Source organism: Siphateles boraxobius, unplaced genomic scaffold (assembly GCF_051911475.1).
Source record: "Siphateles boraxobius isolate OS27281-9 unplaced genomic scaffold, OSU_SipBor_1 41, whole genome shotgun sequence".
NCBI lineage: Eukaryota > Metazoa > Chordata > Actinopteri > Cypriniformes > Leuciscidae > Siphateles > Siphateles boraxobius.
In genome coordinates, this window is record NW_027509042.1 from 27,947,508 (window position 1) to 27,967,058 (window position 19,551).

General features: G+C 40.7%; 1 protein-coding gene across 2 annotated transcripts in view; it reads left to right on the plus strand.

Annotated features, from left to right (window-relative positions):
• Positions 1 to 19,551, plus strand: part of LOC143706793 (inactive rhomboid protein 2-like) — a 195,295-nt gene that overhangs the window by 10,566 nt on the left and 165,178 nt on the right. For both annotated transcript variants that reach the window (XM_077199097.1, XM_077199098.1), the window contains 3 exons: positions 7,902 to 8,041; positions 16,204 to 16,334; positions 17,742 to 17,925. In XM_077199097.1, the coding sequence (XP_077055212.1) occupies positions 7,922 to 8,041; positions 16,204 to 16,334; positions 17,742 to 17,925 (435 nt within the window). In that variant the 5' untranslated portion in view covers positions 7,902 to 7,921. The remainder of the gene's footprint in view (positions 1 to 7,901; positions 8,042 to 16,203; positions 16,335 to 17,741; positions 17,926 to 19,551) is intronic.

Consider the following 19,551-nt stretch of genomic DNA (forward strand, 5'->3'; position numbering starts at 1 on the left):
GTGTCAACCATGCCCCCTCCAAACGACACCTAAAAACACATACAAACCACACGCACAGCCTAGGCTGGGACGTCACATTATAAAGGTCCAGAAGTGTTTCGTCAGGTGTGTGTGTGGTTTTCTTTTTTAATATGATACATTGCCGTGGTAATATTACATTGCCGTTTTGCCGCCAGCCAATCGTTGCATTGCTGATCATGGTTTTGTATATCGATATATCTGCCCTTCCCAACTTAATCCAGATATTTTAATCAAATCCGCAAATTCGTTTGAAGAACCAAATTATCCAGAGATCAGTTTATCACGATTAGAAGATCTGGCATCTGTCAAATCATCTCATATATTAAGCGAGGTACAACGAATGTACCCAAGGTACTGTTTGCTATTTGTTTATTATTTTGTATATTTCACAGAGTACCAGTTTGGAATCCATGTATGGACGAATTCCTACAATTTAATGCGATAACAGAAACAGTATATTATTTTGGGAGCCATAAAGATTGACACTGGAACATGATGCATTCAAGATTAGGGGAACAGAATGTACAATGCAGAATGCATTGTAATTTACTTTTACTGGACCTAATCAGTCTACTAAATATAATGACTGAGTAACAGGCATACTAGTTGGTAAAAATTAAATGTTATACTTAAATACATTTCCTTAAGTAGCGACTAGTTTATTTTCCTTTATTAGACTATGCAAACATTAAATTAACTTGTGTTTTTTTGTTGGATCTGGCAGGTTTGATCAGGATGTTCTAATCCAGTATCTGTCTAGATGAAGTCCTGGGTGGTGTAGCTGTATTTAACGACTTTTGAGAAAAAAAAAATAACGAATACAGACATAATTTAAATGCGGGACACTGCATATGTCTTGCAGGACGCTGGACAAAGCTCCCGCGGGACTGTCCTGCATTTTGGGTGGACTATGGGCTAGTCATGGTCAGCATCTTGCATCAGCCACGTGTTGAGCATTTTTACGTTTTTCAGATATTTACCAATTCAAGACTTTGTCCATAAGCACTTTCCTTGGTTCCATTGTTTCACTTTTCTAAAAATAAATTAGCTCGTATCTCTGTTGGCACTGGACCATGTTGTGACAAATGTCACCTAGAATCAACTAATTTAACGCACAATTTGGATGTCGATCTCTATTTTAGGAGTCTTTCTTTGACTCACTTTCTTTTTTTATTTCTATTAATATTCACCCTTCATTGTTAGTTGGCCTGTTCAGGGTCTTGCCTCCTGCTTACACTCTGCAATCTCATTTCCCTCAGCTGGTCGCTTCTTTCACACTGTTTGAGGCATGTTATTGGCATGGGATATGACTCCTGTCAATTGCTCCAGCGCTCTGTGGAAAACCACACCTCATTTGGAAGCCTTGTAGGACCTCCCTTGTAGGGCACCTCCTTCAGGCAGTTTTATGAACTCGGGCAAGAGGACTTGGCGAATGGCCTTGCAAAATTTGTGCACAATTGTGCACACAGAGGACCTGGCAATGCCAAACAGGTTACCCATCATGCGGTAACTGATCCCTGTTGCCAGCCAATACAGCCCAACTTCTACACGTTTCCGCACGGAGATGGGTCGCCTAAATTGAGTGTCCTGCCTTAGGAGAGGCGCTGACAGAGATGATCAAAATTTGCCCTCGGCATCCGAAAGTTTTAAAAAAAACAGCGTCACTGCGAAGCTATTCACATCACATTCCCACCACTCCTGGCTTCGTCTCCGCATCCACACAGACCTCTGTAGGGAATTTACAGCCATAACCACACAAAAGGCCAAAATAGCCAATTTTGCTCTCTTTCTCTTCATTCTTCTCCTCCTCAGCACCTGCTCATTAATGTTACGGCTGCCATTACACAAACATTTTTGAAATAAAAGCGAAAATGCTTACTTCCTCCATAGTCCCCTTTATTTATATAGCGCTTTTTACAATACAGATTGTTTCAAAGCAGCTTTACAGAGATAACAGGAAACTAATGTTGTAATAGTATTGTTAAATATAAAATTAAATGTCCCCTACTAAGCAAGCCAATGGCGAAAAAGGCGACAGTGGCAAGAACCAAAACTCCATCAGGTGACAGAATGGAGAATAAAACCTTGGGAGAACCCAGGCTCAGTCGGGGGGCCAGTTCTCCTCTGGCCAACGAACGAACAGTGTATGATTATGATTCTGGCAGCATTATAGGTCAGAAGTCAGTATGGAGATGAGTTTGTCGACGTGTCCATGAGGCCTTCATAGTGTTGATGAGGCTGGCACTTCAGGGATGCGTTGTCGTCGTGTCCATGCGATGGTCCTTCATCAGATCTGGATGTGGCCTGGATCCGGCGATTTGCGGTAAACTTCGGGATAAACAGCATAGACGCCATCCTTCTTATGATGTACAAAGTACATCAGGATTTATGGGAAGTGTTCTCCCCATAAACTCCTCAACTTTAGTGCAACAGTGTGCTGTGTCTGATGTCAAGTCAAGTCATCCTCATTTATATAGCGCTTTTAACAATGTAGATTGTTTCAAAGCAGCTTTACAGAGATAAACATATAATTTAAGGTAACAGAGATTGGTTTGGTATTATAGTGGTTCTTGAAAAATGTTTTTTCCAGGTAAAGTTAGTTATGTCATTGTTATTGTTCTTTTGCCCATGTGGGTCAGTTCTAAACCGCAAACAGTTCACACTGGAATCTGATATAGACCACATTTTAAAAGGTAATGTGACCAGCCAAACAAAAAATCGGATCTGAGCAAAAAATCCGAATTGAGCATTAAAACTTGTTGAGTGAACGGGGTCTTAGGCCTTAAACAAGCATGCTAGGTTGTGCTGGGGCCAGTCGCATTTCCACCGTCACATCTGGGGCTTGATCGGGCCTCCTCGGGGCCTATGGCCAGGGGTTTTTCGTCTGGCGAATACCTTGATACAAAGCGGGCCAATTGGGGCTTGAGATTTGGATTTCTCAAAAGCATCGTAATCCTAAATAGGTAGATTATAGAACCATTGGCACCAATGGTCTCTATGATCAAATTAGATCACAATGCTTTTTGAAAACGCACCCCATTTTGTTCAGAATTATTGATGTCCACTCCTGACACAAATTAATAAATTACTTTTACCGTAAGATTTTTTTTTTGTCAGTGGTGTCATTGGTGAAATATCAATGCTGGAGTCTTAAGTGTTTAAAGGTGCAGTAAGCAACTTCTGAGAATCATTGTTTAACACTGTTGATATTTTAAGTCAACACAAACAAACACACCCCTGCCTTCATTGCTCTGCCCCCAAATTGCACGAGCACATGAACATTAAGTACACAAGTGTATACAAGCAAGAGTTTGTTGTTACTTGCCAGCAGCATACACCCAAAACCAATGTTACTCGGGTATAGAGCAGAAATAATGCAACCTCAGTGTTCAGTGTCAGGCCTTACTGCTTAGGTCTCTCCAGTGCTGGAAAGCTTCACTGGGTCTTAAAGGGGTGATGAACTGAGAAATCAAATTTTCCTTGAGCTTTTGACATCTAAGAGGTCACCATATTATAAGAATATCCTGTAAGTTTCAGAACTGAAAACGTCCTTGTTAGTCCAATAAATGCTTTTATTGACACCAGGCTCAGCAAACGACTCGTTTTTCAAACTGGGGAACTATGACGTCAAAGAGGATAAAACACCACCCCCGCAGAAGAAGATCAACGCCTACTTCAACACGGCCGGTTTAGCCCCGCCCACCGATTCGGGCATTACAGGCATAGCTAAATAACATAGGCCTACCTCGTGATGACAAACCGGATCGAGCTACCGGAACTACATGCCGTTTACTAAATATTGTGCAGTGCCTGGTTGTGGAAGAAGACAGTCGCTGCATAAGCTTCCTCTGGATTCCAATAGGAATGCATGGTTAAAATTTATTTTTAATGAGGTTCCAGCTGATGTGGGTAAAACATTGTCCGTTTGTTCGCTTCATTTCGCCGAGGACTGTTTTGTAAACAAGACACAGGTCGAGACAGGATTTGCAGACCGATTAAGATTGAAAAACGGTGCTATGCCTTCTATATTGGATCCGACAGGAATGGTGCAACACACTTATGTGAGTAAAATTTCTATAAAAACATTAAAGATAGCCTACATTAGAAGTAGCATAAACAATTAACAATAACTTACCACGCTGTCACAGGCTGAAGTATCCGTTGTATTTGAGGTGTTGTTGGTTCATTGTCCTGCGATTCGGGATCGGACTCTGGGTCGAACATGTATGGGCGAATCATTCCGGTTGCCATTTTACAAAATTGGAAGTTTTCAAAACAATTTCCCCCACGTGCACTGACGAGTGAGTTGAAACTCATTATTATGCAAAACTGTTATCCACTCACAGCAGTGGGCGTTTATTTCCAAGTCTTCAATGCGAGACACCCATAAAAACCGAGCGTTTTTGAGCTAGGCTCAAAATTAGGGTAGAAAATAGCCTATTACTTATTCATTTTGATGTTTTTGAATGTAAAAACCAAGCGAACGTCATAAGTTGACCTCAGACAACAATATAATTTTTTTTAAAAAGCCAGTTCATGACCCCTTTAAAACGTGGACGTGGGTCCTAAAGCTCTTGGCTGATCATAACCATTCTATTTCCAGTGATATTCCTCTGATCTTTTCTCTTGTGTAATGTCTCTCAGCCATCTCTCTTCAAAACAGTCTTTCTGCAAATCTCCCTCTTGCTTGCTGTCTCTCCTACCCCATCACGAGTTTGTTGTGGTGCTTGGTCCAATCCACTTTCAACAGCGTTTTCCAGAAATTGCTTACTGCATCTTTAAGTAGACCAAACGTCCGCTTCTGTCATGTTCATTCTGCCAGGGTTGCCTGTTCTGCACAACAAAACTACTGCCAATCAACCCACGGAATAAAAAATCAATTCAGCAACGCGCATACCTGCAAACTAGTCGCTTTTCAACGAAATTCGCTGTTTTGAATCAAAATATGTAATTTATGTGAATCGTGTATATTAAATTAGTTTTTTTTCGGGGTGGGGGTGAAGTTGCAAGCACGGTAAACTTCACAATAATAATTGGTAATGTGCTAATTAGGCTGGAGTGAGACTATAGTTATCTTTCGAGCTGTTGTGATCTTTTTTTGGCACTCTAATGATGCGTGACAGTCACATAGATCGCTGTGAACCGATCACCTGTTCTGCTTTACAGCATGACAAAATAACATGAATGAACTCAGGGCTCTGCATTAACACTTGTCCAGGACAAGTGGAATTTTTGAAAGGGCAAGTGAAAGATAATTTTACTTGACCGACCGGACAAGTAGCTTAACTTTAGTGACAAAAAATAACCAGGGAAGCATGGAAATGCAATAATGATTATGATTTTATTTCATTCAGTGTAAACAGCGATTGATAATGGATAGTGTATTTCTGGTAACAATGTCGCATTGTTTTTGTTCTATTTCACCGACGAAAATAGTTCCAAAAGAACGCAACAGCAGCACTGTGTTTTGTTACTGAATGATTCAGCGTTTTGAACAAATCTTTTCTATGAATGACTCAGTGATTCACTAATTAAGACGGTCACTTGCCTCCACCTATTGGTGGTTTAGTTTCATGTTTAAGCATTGCATTTTTTTATTTGTATATTCAAACATTTATTTAAAACATCAATCTCATAAAATCAAAATCTCATTGTAATTTTGCTGTGCAAATTATTTAATTTGATGGGTAACAGCCCTATAGTGTCTTATTATAACTGAATTTATTGATCAAATGTAAGAATTTGACATGAAAGATGATGCATACATTTAATAAGGTAATGAAAATTCTCTTTATAAAAATAAATAACACTGGGGTAAATATCAGAAATATGAAGATTTAAGTAAGTAAAATCTGAAAATATTGCTTCAGAATAAATATATTTACACCACCAAAAAATCCCCCCATCCCGTACATGGTACAGTACATACAATTTTTTATGTAGATAGGACCCAAGTTGGACCCACCCGGCACGTTGTTAGACTTGGCTTGCACTGGCTCAACAATGGAAAATCATTATAGATTGTGAAGGATGCATCTAAAATAACATCAAAACTGACAAAGGCATCTTAGTGAATGGGATGTTACACAAACATTCAGATTAGTCTTGAGCACTTCTATATGCTGCCTAGTTTTTTAATCTGCATGGGTTCTTAATAAATATGACTATTTCTCAGTAATATCATTAAAAGTCAAGTACAGTACATACATACAGAGAATTGAAATTGTGTTACTCTCAGACCCATGGTGCTTACAAATAACATCAACAGTAAAGCCTAAAAATCTAGATCAAATATAAAAATACGACTCTCTAATAAATAGTAAAAGAAAACAGCGTAAAACACATGACAAGTAAAGTGACCAAACAGTGCCGATAAAAAGATATTTAGTGCTTATTCCTGTCTGATTAAAGTGCCAAAAGGGCTCAAAGGGCAGTCCTTTCAAAAACTGACTGATGAGGTAGTAGAACGACGTCCGTTCTATGCTGAATGAGGTAGCGAGCAGACCCATGCGTCACCAGTGACTGGTGCATCAACATAAGCCTAGGGCAGACTAGGGAAGGGGGGGCAATTTCGGGAGCGAATTCAGCTTCCTGATAGCCTGATGAATAAAGCTGTCCTTGAGTGTGCTGGTCAGCCAACTTGTTTGATGAAGTCTTTAAACAGAACCAACTCAAAAGAGTGATTCATTTGTGAATTGAGCATCGCTCATGCCCATAAAAAAGATACAGCGCGCTTGGAATAAACTACACATTTAACAACATATATTGCATTAAAATAAAGTAACGAGAGGAACGTCGCCCAACGTAACGAAGTAAAAGGTACAGAATACTTTCAGCAGAAAAAAAAGTGCGGTGATGACCTCACACCGCGCCAGTGCTGCGGTGTTTACGGTCCAGGAGAGGTCCTCAGTAATGTGCACACCCAGAAACTTGGTGCTGCTCACTCTCTCCACAGTGAGACCGTTGATGGTTAGAGTAGCATGCTGAGTGGGCGCTCTCCGGAAGTCAACTACAATCTCCTTCGTCTTGTCCACGTTCAGGGAGAGATTGTTGTCACTGCACCACCTGGCCAGGCGGCTCACATCAGCACACATCCTTGGGGGGCCCGAGTGTTCAGAATGATGGTGCTGGATGTGTTACTGCCGACCCATACTGTCTGAGGTCTTCCAGTTAAAAAGTCCAACAGCCAGTTGCAAAGCGAAGTGCTGAGCCCCAGCTGAACCAGTTTGTGAATAAGCTGTTGAGGGATGATAGTGTTAAATGCAGAACTGAAGTCCAGGAACAAGATTCTGACATATGAGTCCTTTTTGTCTAGATGAGTAAGTGCTGAGTGGACAACAGTTGTGATGGCATCATCGGTCGAGCGATTTGACCGATATGCAAACTGGAAGGGGTCCAGGGAGGGGGGGGGAGCAAACTTGATATGGTGCATGACTAGCCGTTCGAAGCACTTCATAATAATAGGAATAAGTGCAACTGGTCGGTAGTCATTAAAGCAGGATGGGAACGGCTTCTTGGGAACTGGAATGATGGTGGTAGCTTTGAAGCATGTAGGGACAACAGCCTGACTTAAAGAGATGTTAAAAATGTCTGTGAAGACATCCGTGAGTTCTGCTGCACAGCCTCTCAGTACCAGCCCAGGAATGTTGTCAGGACCCGGAGCTTTGCGTGCATTGATCCTTCTAAGATTAAAGTTAACTTTAATCCTTAAAGTTATTGTTTATGTAGAAATATCATTACAAGGCGTGCATATAAGATTTCTGGTCTCAATTTCGATTTGTTTTAAATCCTAAATGTCATATTCATTATTATTTTTTATTAATATGATTGTGATTTCTTACTGTGTTGTTCTCCGTTTAACTGAATATTTTTTTGAATAGACCTGAAAATCTGAATCACAATGTCATCTGAGGAAGAGGAAGCCTCAAACAGTAACAGTGGTCAATCAGAAAGCAAGCTGAAGAGCAAGAAGCCACCCAGTCTGATGATTGCAATTCCCAAACCTGAGTCTGACAAAAAGGTATGAGTCTAAAATAAAGGCTTGTGTGAAACCTGCCCCTACCCCCCAAAAACCCATTCTGTTCAGCTGCAGCATGTCTCAATGCCATGGATCTTAGGTTTACATTGCTGGTCAGAATTATTTGCCAACTTTGTGAATATGATCAAAGATGGCTGTAAAGAATAAGTCTGTATTGTTAATCCTTTTGATATTAAAAAAAAAAAAGCAAAAATCTAACCTTTCATTGAAGTAAAAGAATTGAAAGTGGGGGGAAAATTACATTATGAAATGCATGTTTTTCTCCAGAACATGTTAGGAACAATTATTTGCCACCTTTTATTAAATACTTTTTGCAACCTCCCTTTTCCAAGATAACAGCTCTGGGTTTTCTCCTATAATACCTGATGAGTTTGGAGAACACCTGCCAAGAGATCAGAGACCATTCCTCCATGCAAAATATCTCCAGATCCTTCAGATTCCAAGATCCTCTTCAGTTCAGCCCACTCATTTTCTATAGGGTTCAGGTCAGGGACTGGGATGGCCATTGCAGATGCTTGGTTTTGTGATCAGTGACCCATTTTTGTTTTGATTTTGATGTTTGTTTTTGGATCACTGCCCTGTTGGAAGATCCAAACATGGCCTGTTTCTAGCTGAGGTTGTCAGGTTTTTAGTTTGTATCTGTTGGTATTTGATCGAATCCATGATACCATGTATCTGAACAAGATGTCCGGGACCTCTAGCAGATAATTAGGCCCAAAGCATTAAAGATACAGCATGTATCAGCATTAAAGAGGAATTAATTTTACACATGGGGTACTTTTTATCCCTGTATGAACCAAACCCATATTAAGTGTTTGCTGCCAAAAAGCTCTTTTTTTTGTTTCATCTGTCCATAGGACGTTTGAAAAGTAACTGGCACTGCTAGATCTTCAAACGGGATGTGTTCTATGGACAGATGAAACAAAAAAATTGCTTTTTTTGGCAGCAAACACTTAATATGGGTTTGGTGCACACAGGGATAAAAAAGTACCCCATGTGTAAAATGAAATACTCTGCTGTATCTTTAATGCTGTGGGCCTAATTTTCTGCTAGAGGTCCTTGACATCTTGTTCAGATACATGGATTCGATCAAATACCAACAGATAAAAAAATCAAAACCTGACAACCTCTGGTTGAAATATTATAATGGGCCATGTTTGGATCTTCCAACAGGACAGTGATCCAAAAACAAACATCAAAATCAAAACAAAAATGGGTCACTGAGCACAAAACCAAGCATCTGCAATGGCCATCCCAGACCAGAACCCTATAGAAAATGAGTGGGCTGAACTGAAGAGAAGCGGCGCCAACATGGATCTGGGAATCTGAAGGATCTGGAGAGATTCTGAATGGAGGAATGGTCTCTGATCTCTTGTCAGGTGTTCTCCAAACTCATCGGGCATTATAGGAGAAAACTCAGAGCTCTTTTCTTGAAAAAAGGAAGTTGCAAAAAGTATTTAATAAAAGGGGGCAAATAATTGTTCCCAACGTGTTTTGTAGAAAAACATTTATTTCATAATGTGATTTTTCTCCCCCATTTCAATTCTTTTACTTCAATGAAAGGTTAGATTTTTGCACATTTTTTAAAATAAAATATCAAAGGGATTAACAATGCAATTTATTTTTTGCAGCCATCTTTGATCATATTTACCAAGGGGGCAAATAATTCTGAACAGCACTGTATGTGTATTGTATATTTGAATTTTGATCATCGGTAATGAGTTTTGTGTCTAGAGTTTTGAATAACATAAAGGTTCTGATAGTAGTGCAAAAATGATTGTAAAAAAACGTACTCGGTTACTAATGTAACCTCTGTTCCCTGAGAGTAGGGAACGAGTATTGCATAGCAAATACGCAGTGGGAAAACTCCTTTTCCTCGAAATATTGAAGCAATAATTTAAAACATAGCAGAGCGTCTAGCTCGCTCATTGGCTGTGCTGCGGCAACTGCACATCCAATGGCCGAGTGCCTCAGACGCACGAAACAATCAACTGACTTGGCGGCAGGTACGTCAGAGCACGCCTAAATGGGCGTGGCCTAAGCCTATAAATATCGCTCATTTCGGCCAATATATCAGTTTTCAAATCGACTGAAGCGACACACCTGACAGAGTGCAATAGTGCAGCAGGCTAAGCAACACTCCATCCCCACTCTCAGGGAACCGAGGTTACGCAGGGAACCGAGATTACGTTATTAACCGAGTACGTTCCCTTTCGAGGACGGTCACTTCGTATTGCGTTGCAAATATGCAGTAGGAACGCAATGTTAAACGCCGCACACTAGCAACTGGCTAAATATAAACTGGAGCCTAGGGAAACCCGAGGCTCAACAGAACAAGCCAATAAGCTTTTTCCTAGCATAGTACACTAACCAGACAGAGTCGGGCGTCATGAATAAACTGGGCTCCTAACAGTCCTAGAACTACTTGTGCTTATGGACAGTAACATTCTAGACAGATAAAAAACCAGACACCGTCGGGTCAACCATACAGAGAGGACCCTGGCCTGCAGGCACGGTACCTCTAGATTATAAAATCTGACAAATGTGGACGGCGAAGACCAGCCGGCCACCGCACAAATGTCTTGAATTGGAACACCACTGGACCAAGCCCAAGAGGAGGCCATGCCCCACTGTGAATGGGCTTTAGCGCCTATGGAACAATCCTGGCCCACAGAGGCGTTTGTCAGCGAGATGGATAACCTTTGCTTCGTGACCGAAACCCCTTTGGTGCGGCCACCGAAGCAAACAAAAAGCTGTTCTGACTGCCTAAACGGCGCAGAATGCTCCAAGTATATTTTTAGAGCCCTAACGGGACAAAGTAGATTAGCCTTCCCATCATTCTCTGAGGGTGGAAGTGTTAATAAAGTAATAACCTGAGCTCTGAACGGAGTTGAGAGCACCTTAGGTACGTAACCATGCCTTGGCTTGAGAATGACTTAATTTATCTCAAACTCACAGAGAGCGCCTGTAAATTCCCCACTCGCTTGACTGATGCAAAGCCATCAGCAGAGCAGTCTTCAGCGAAAGAGGCTTAAGATAAACCGACTGTAGTGGTTCAAACGGGGGGCCCTTCAGGGCGCCAAGAACCGTGGAAAGATCCCACGCCGGTATAGTAGGAGGCCTGGGAGGGTTTAACCTCTTGGCACCTTTTAGAAAACGAACGATAAGGTCGTTATCATAGAGACTGGGGGAAATGCATACAGCGGGCGTCTGGCCCATTGGTGGGCCAGAGCGTCCCTGTCCTTCGAAAAGAACGTTGCACAGTGAGCGTTGTTCTCTGAGGCGAAGAGGTCGACCTCTGCCCTGCCGAACACACTCCATATCAGACGAACCGTCTCTGAGTTGAGAGACCACTCGCCTGGGGAGTGTTGTCTCGAGACTGCATGTCCGCGCCCACATTTAGGACTCCTGGAACATGTGCAGCTCTCAGGGAGTGTAGGTTGTCATAAGCCCAAAGGAGGAGATCTCTGGCCATGGCATACAGAGTGCCCAATCTGAGGCCTCCCTGGCGATTTATATAGGACACCACCGACATGTTGTCCGTGCGGACCAAGATGTGGTGTCCCTTGAGGTCTGGCAGAAAAATATTCAAGGCTAACCAAACTGCTCTCATCTCTAGGCAGTTGATATGTAAGCTCTTCTCCGGGTTCAGCCGAAAGCCGGAGGCAGGCCTGCCCTCGTACAGCGCTCCCCAACCTTGGTTGGAGGCGTCTTTGAAAATCACTTTCCTCCTGGGGGCCATACCCATAATCATACCCGACTGGTACCAGTTCTGGGCTTTCCAAGGGACCAGGGCTTTCACACAGCGCTGGTTTACTATGATGTGCATGCGGCCTGACCGCCATGCATGGGCTGGCACACTGCGCTTTAGCCAGTGCTGAAGGGCGTGCATATGCACTTGGGCTGCAACAAACGGTTATTTTGATAATCGATTAATCTAACGATTATTAGAACGATTAATCGACTAATCGTCGATTATTTCACAGACTAATCAGTAAGTTTGGAATGATTATTCAGCTTTTTCAATTAGTTAAAACATTGAGTTATACATATTCGTACTATAATATAAAAAATTAAAATCAGTTCAGCTTTTGAAATAGTTGTTTTAATGAACTTTGAGCCAACTAAACAGGTCATTCTCTTTAAGTTTTCAGATTTCGCTCCAACTCAAATCACACACAAATGCTCTCTAAGCATTGTTGAATAGGCCCACTGCTATTCTTATAACTGAAACAGAAAAAGGGACATTTACTTCAGAACACAAAGAATGGTAAAATATTAATCTGCAAACCATTAATATAAGTATAAAATTACAATCTTTTTTTTTACATGACAATTGAGCTGACAGAGACGTTCTCATTCACCTTTTAATTTACAGTATGAAAAAGTAACTGCCATGATATTCTTCCTAACATCTCCTTTTGCAAGTCATGATTATGGAACAAAATACAGGCAAGTGATAAGACTATAATACCTAATAGTGTTACAATAATAAAAACAGCCCTGACTCCTAAGCTCGATCAAGCTTTATTTTATGCAAAATAAATCATCACATTACTGTAATTATATTATTATTGATAATATTATTAGTAGTATTGCATTCTCTAATAAAGAGATATACCGCTAGTTAGTTAGCTCTAGCTGAAGAACACTCAATTCTCACCGGCTCCTCTTTTGCCGGGATGTTTCCTCTGTAAGTGCTCCAACGTGCATGTTGTGCTCCCGTGAAAAGCAAGTTCCGCCTTGGATGTATTTCACACGACAGCATTCTTGTTTTGAAGTTTTGTGAAACTTTCCCAAACAAACCTTGCTAGTTCGGATTCGTTTGCACTCCGTCATAATTCGCGCTGTTTTTTCTTTTACCAATAGCATTTGTAAGGGCCGCATTACACTCTAGCGCTACAGCGTCATAGCGGTCAAATCGCGATATTGCACGCCCTTACATTAGGTCACGTGGGATCAAACGACTACTCGACAACAAACATATTTGTCGACAATTTTTTATTGTCGACATATCGTTTCAGCCCTAATATGCAGTTACCCCAGTTGGAGTTGCGGCGGCCATGAGACCAAGGAGCCTCTGAAACTTCCTGAGGGGCGTGTGCGCACCTAACCTGAAGGAGGCTAACATTGTAGCCATTGTAACAGAGTCGATAACTGTGCCCAAAAAGATTACATTCTGGCAGGGTGACAGTTTGCTCTTGGAAAAATTGATCTTGAGACCCAGATCTTCCATATGGCCGAGAATCACAGATCTGTGCACCAGTAATTCGGTCTTCGACTGAGAAATGACGAACCAGTCATCAATTCATCACGCGCACTCCACGTTGCCTCAGGGGAGAAAGCGCAGCGTCCATGCACTTCGTTAATGTACGGGGTGCTAGGGACAGACCAAACGGCAGGACCGTGTATTGATAAGCCTGCCCCTCGAAGGCGAATCTCAAGAATGGCCTGTGGCTGGGCGCTATCTGAATGTGAAAGTAAGTATCTTTCAGGTCTACCATAAAGAACCAATCCCCCGGGTGAACCTTGGGCGAGAATTTGTTTGGTAGTTATCATTCTGAATGGCCGTCTCGTGAGGGCCCTATTCAGATGTCTCAGATCTAATATGGGGCGAACGCCGCCGTCTCTCTTGGGTACAAGAAAATAAATGGGGACTGGATAACCGGGTGTTGTTTGTGTGAAACATACTCTTTATGTGCTTTATTTGGATCGCTGTAAAAACAGCGTTTGTTTGTAGGGGCCCGTGCGTCATTTACTACAGTGTGGAAAACTCCAGCTGCCTGAGCTGAACAGGGAGCTGTGAATTTTTGACTAGCTCTTTTCGAGGGCGGTCCGGCTAGTGCGAGACTCAGACCCTCTCTCTTCTCCCCCGTGGCTAGGATGGCCCCCGAAAATTCGCGGGGTCGGGGGCCCTGGCACCGGGGTGGCGGCTTGTGGTTAGCAGACCTAGAGCGGCCTATGGTTATCAGCCGCAGGGCGGGGCTGAGGTAACCGAGTCGCTGGTGACTGCTAGGACGGAGTGCTCTTCTGACGACTTTAGGCAGGCACCCGGAAAGGAAGAATGGGAAAGCCGGTGTCGCCGTCTCGGAAGAGAGCTACCCGCCTCCGCAGTGTTGCGATGGGAAGGACCTCGCAGTGAGGACAGCCCGAGGCAGAGAGTGCAGCTTCCGCGTGGATAGGGCCCAGGCATCTGGCGCACTCCGCATGCCGTCGTCCTCGTGCAGATCAATTCCGCACAAGCTACATGTAGACAAAGGCATTTGCAGCAACCGCCTGTGAAAATTGCTCTTTTACAAAAGCTGAGTCCGAGCAAACAGCAGCAGTAAAGGATATAGCGATGTCTCGCCGGATGGCCACAAGAGAGCAGCAACAGAAGAGGAGCGCTTCCGGGTGAGTCGAAAATGCTGTCTGCTGTTTCACGGCTTACTCCAGCTAATTTTGGCTTGTTCGACGGCGTATAGCTTCGTGAGGAATCAGGGACGTTGTTTCGCTGAAGTTGAGTAAATCTGATATATTGGCTGAAATGAGCGATATTTATAGGCTGTGGCCACGCCTATTTAGGCACGCTCTGACGTACTCGGCGCCAAGTCAGTTGATTGGTTCGTGCGTCTGAGGCACTCGGCCATTGGATGTGCAGTTGCTGCAGCACAGCCAATCAGCGAGCTAGATGCGCTGCTGTGTTTTGCTGTACAAGCTGCACTGCGTTTTTTAAATTATTGCTTCAATATTTCGAGGAAAAGGAGTTTCCCCACTGCGTATTTGCTACACAATACGAAGTGACCGTTCTCGAAAGGGAACTGTAAATGCTTTCTGAAAATAATGCACACATAGCTGAAATGATTTTACAAATGCGTGATTTACTAACAAAACTAAAGCATGATAAATATTTCAAGAAAGCTTAAGTGAGCATATGAAAATACATCAATAATTCTCAAAATAGGCAAGCTTTAGGCTAATAGGCATTGTTTTTAAAGCACTGACTGGAGTCACACGACAGCTTGTGTGACTGAAGAGGAAATATTTTTTTTCTTATACATTTAAATACATACAAGACTGTTTTGATTATTAATATGTACTGACACAAACTGAAACTTACATTTCATCATGAGGCATTTACAATAAAACACAGTGGATTCATTTAGATTTTTTAATGACTTCATTGCAAGGTTTGTCAAGACTACATAAGACTAACAATTTAAAGTATTACAAAAAATACATGCATTCTTCCTGCTTTTTTGCTTCATGTTCTTGGCACTTTTTCGTTCTTTTTTTCTGCTTCAGACATATAGCTTCATTTGGAATCCAAAGCCATACGTCAACACACGTCATTACCTGTTGCACCGCATAATGCTTGAGTCTGAAACAGTACTGAAACAGTACATCACTCATTATATAGTGATACGCTACTTAAATCATCTTTGAGAGCAAGGGGGACTCACGCAACTTTTGTATTTTGCGTATAAGGAGGACTGGCACTGGATGCATCCAAGCTAAGTTTAAGTTGTCATAGTACAGAGTCTGAATACTTATTTTATTTTATTTTATTTTTTAATAAATTTGCAAATGTATCGCACTTCTGGGATTTGCTATGTTATTTTAAATATAGTGTGTGCATTGTGAAAAAAATAATTTTAAAGCATTTTAGCAAACACAGTGTTAGCAAAAAAGGGGCCTGAGGACTTAAATGCTCAACTTAAAGAATGAATAGATATAGATTAATAAACAAAATAGATATGTAATGGTGTTTATCAATATATGAATGAAATAAGGCATTAGATTAAATATATTATTCAAAGGGGTTAAATAAAAAAGCTGGTTGATTAAATAAAACTTTCTTTTAGATGCTGAACACTAAACAGTTAAGAAGGTAGATTTAAAAAAAAAAGAAAAAAAAAGTATTCTCTTCTTTCTGCTTGCCCGTGGCATGCCCACAGACCATTCACAGCTTTTTAGTACTTCTTGAACGTAAAATGTGCTGATGAAAATTGTCAGCAACTTCTGCATATCAGGGCTGCAAACTTTTATTAGTTCAATAGTCTTAAAGAGATATCCAAGTGTTTTGTTTAAAGTTGACAGTGGCAATACAGCTATACTGTTCTAACTGAGTTTTAACTACATGAGAGTATTTGTGTGATTTATAGTCCCTGCGGCCATCTTTAAAGAAGAGTGTGAGTCTACAGCAGTCAAGTGAAGTATTATCAGACAGTAGTCCATCTACAAGGGACAGAAGAACGCTCAGGAGGCAAACGTCACTCTCTCAGAGCATACGCAGGTAAACTTAACTATCACAGATGAATGCGTGGATAAAGAAATTAATTTATAATTTTCTTTATTGATCTCAAGTGGAAATGCAGATCTCTATAGCTGCCGGATCATGGATGGATCTCTGGTGATTATCCTTAATAAACATATTTATACCGAACATTTTATAACACACCTCTCCATTATATGAGGGTTTTTATCTTATTTTCACTTTAAATAAAATGCGACCATTTTCACTTTTCTACTGTCCAACTGACAATTCGGTAAGAAAACTCGATGGAAGCCTACTGTTGCTATATAAGGAACGCAACTTTAATGCGTAAATACAACCTCAGATGAACAACAACGCATGACATATTACACAGTGCCATAGTTTATTAAACAAAAACTAGACCAAAATGGAGAAGTCATGTGGGACAAACAAAGCACACCCTTACTGCTTCCATAGGAATTAAGAGGGTAAGTAGCAGTCGGGCGCTACTAATCAAATGCCTTTGATTAATCGATCATCACCAAGTGTTACCAACTCTATAAAAGCAGAAATTTGGGCAGTTTGCTGGTCTAGAGCATTCAGGTGTGATCTTCAGCAATGATCTTAGAGAAGCAATTGCAGCCCATCAATCTAGGAAGGGTTACAAGGCCATTTCTAAACAATTTGAATGTTACTCATGTAATCACTCTACAGTGAAGAAGATTATTCACAAGTGGAAAACATTCAGGACAGTTGTCAATCTTCCTAGGAATGGTCGTCCCACAAAATTCACCCCAGAACACACACTGCTCAGAGAAACAGCAAAAAACCCAAGAACTGCACCTCAGACACTACAGACCTCAGTTAACATGTTAATTGTTCAATTTCATGACAGAAAAAATAGAAAAAGACTGAACAAGTATGGCATTAATGGAAGGGTTGCCAGGAGAAACCCTCTTCTCTATAAAAAAAAAAACATGGCAGCACAGTTTAGGTTTGCAAAGTTGCATCTGAACAAATCGCAAGACTTCTGGAACACTGTCCTTTGGAAGTTTGACCAGTAATGTGATTTATTTTTTTGCAGTTGTTATTGTTCTCCCACCCACTTCTGTCCCACCCACTTTTTAAAACAAAGTTATGTCACTTTTGTGATCATATATCTTATGACGGAATTTTATACAGATTTTTTTTGGACTTTGTTTTTCAGTCCAACATTAAGAGAGTGATTTTCTTTGGAATTCAGTTGTCCCTTTTGACACCAATGTTTATTTGCAGTAAACCTGTTTCACCCCAACTATCAGTGAAGATTCAAGATCAACCTGAGTGTAAAGGCACATTGTATTTGAAAAAGATGCTTTTTAGATTTTAATTGTCACATAATCCCAATCGAGCCAATGGTGCTTGGACCCTGATCATTTATTTTCTTTATTTTATTTCTAAACACAGAGGTACAGCTCAGTGGTTTGGAGTGGGCAGTGGTGGTGAATCCAAGCAGCAGGAATGGCACAGGAAGAGCCTCCGGCACTGCAGTCAGAGATATGGCAAACTGAAGCCCCAGTATTGTGAGCAGAATGAGGCAGCTAGCCTGGACTATGGCCCAGAGTCACCTGTGGCCCCCAGAATGCCAAAGGTATCATACATGTGCATGTTTTTACTGCAATTTAAATTTGTAGTTGTCACTCCCAGTGGCTGAAAAGCGAATTAACTTTATTGTGTTTTCTCGTATCGATTACTGTAATGCTTTGTTGGCTGGGGTTTCAAAAGCTACCTTTAACAAACTACAGTTGGTACAAAATTCTGCCCCTCGAATTGTGTCTGGAAACAGGACAAGGGATCATATTACTCTGGTACTGGAATCTTTACACTGGCTCCCTGTCCTTATTTGTTTAGGGTAGCTTTTACATAATTGTTGAAAATTGTTGTATTATTATTATTATTATTTAATTATATTAACTATATTTCATAATGTTTTTATTTTGTATTTTATTACGTTTTTCTGCCAGTAATGCATTGTTTGTTTAATTGTATGTTTTATTATGTTTTTATTCTTGTGAACCGCTTTGTGATACTTTTTAAAGGCGCTATATAAAATAAAGTTTATTATTATTATATTATTTTAAAATTAAGTGTAGTAGCACATTGTATTTCAAAAGATGCATTTTACATTTTTGAGGGCACAGGGCCCCCAAAATTGTCAAGTACTCCTCGCTGCAGACTAGCGCGGTGACGTCACTTATTCACGTCACGTTTGTGTTACCACACATGCACCATTTGTGTGAAATATAGCACATTCATTTTAAATTCATTCAGGTTCAATTACCGAATCTACAATCTTAATTCAATTTAAAGCAAACAATACATTTAAAATGAATGGGTTGTATGCATATACCAAGACACTTACATTTTAGATGCAATATTGACTTTTTTTCTGTTTCAGCAGTGGAAATAGTTAAACAAAGATCACAGCAGAACCATCGCTTATCTCACAGCAACGTGTTTTCTCATTACTGAATGATTCAGCATTTTGAAGAATCGGTTGACTCAAAGATTCAATGACCAATCCATAAACATCTGTCTCATTCATGAATGATTCAGTCGTTCGAACAAATTGTTTAAACGAATGAATCAATAACTCGCTCATTAAGACGGTCGCCTGGCGACACTTAATGACGGTTTAGTGTTATGTTTAAAAGTATCATTCTTTCCAACGATTGTTAATTAACTCATATTTAAAACAATCTCATAACATTATTTAATGCATTGTTATTCTTCAGTGTAAACTAAAAATAACTAATAAATAACTTAATCCTGGTCCTGACAAAATTATCTTTGTCCACTTTTCTATATTTCCTGGGATTTTATACTCATGTTTTAAATAACACTCTGGGTCTGGGTTTACATGCAGGTGGCCTTACATGGACCAATCTCAATTGCTGTGTATTCGACAACAACCTATTGACACAACGATAACACCTCAGTTGCTATTTAAATCTTCTCCTGTTATTCCAGTATTTAATTCTAAACCTGTTAAAGCACAAAAAGACCCTTGTATCTAAGGAAAAATCCAGTTACTTTATGCCAGCTTGGTGGAATTAGAGGTTTTAAAATTTGTCATCTAAACATGAGAAGCCTTGTTCCAAAATTGGATGAATTTAAAATCATGCTTGCTCAAACTAAGGCTCATGTTATGGCAATATCTCAATCATGGCTGTCCCCTACTGTATCTGATTCCTTTCTCTCGATTGAAGATTATTCA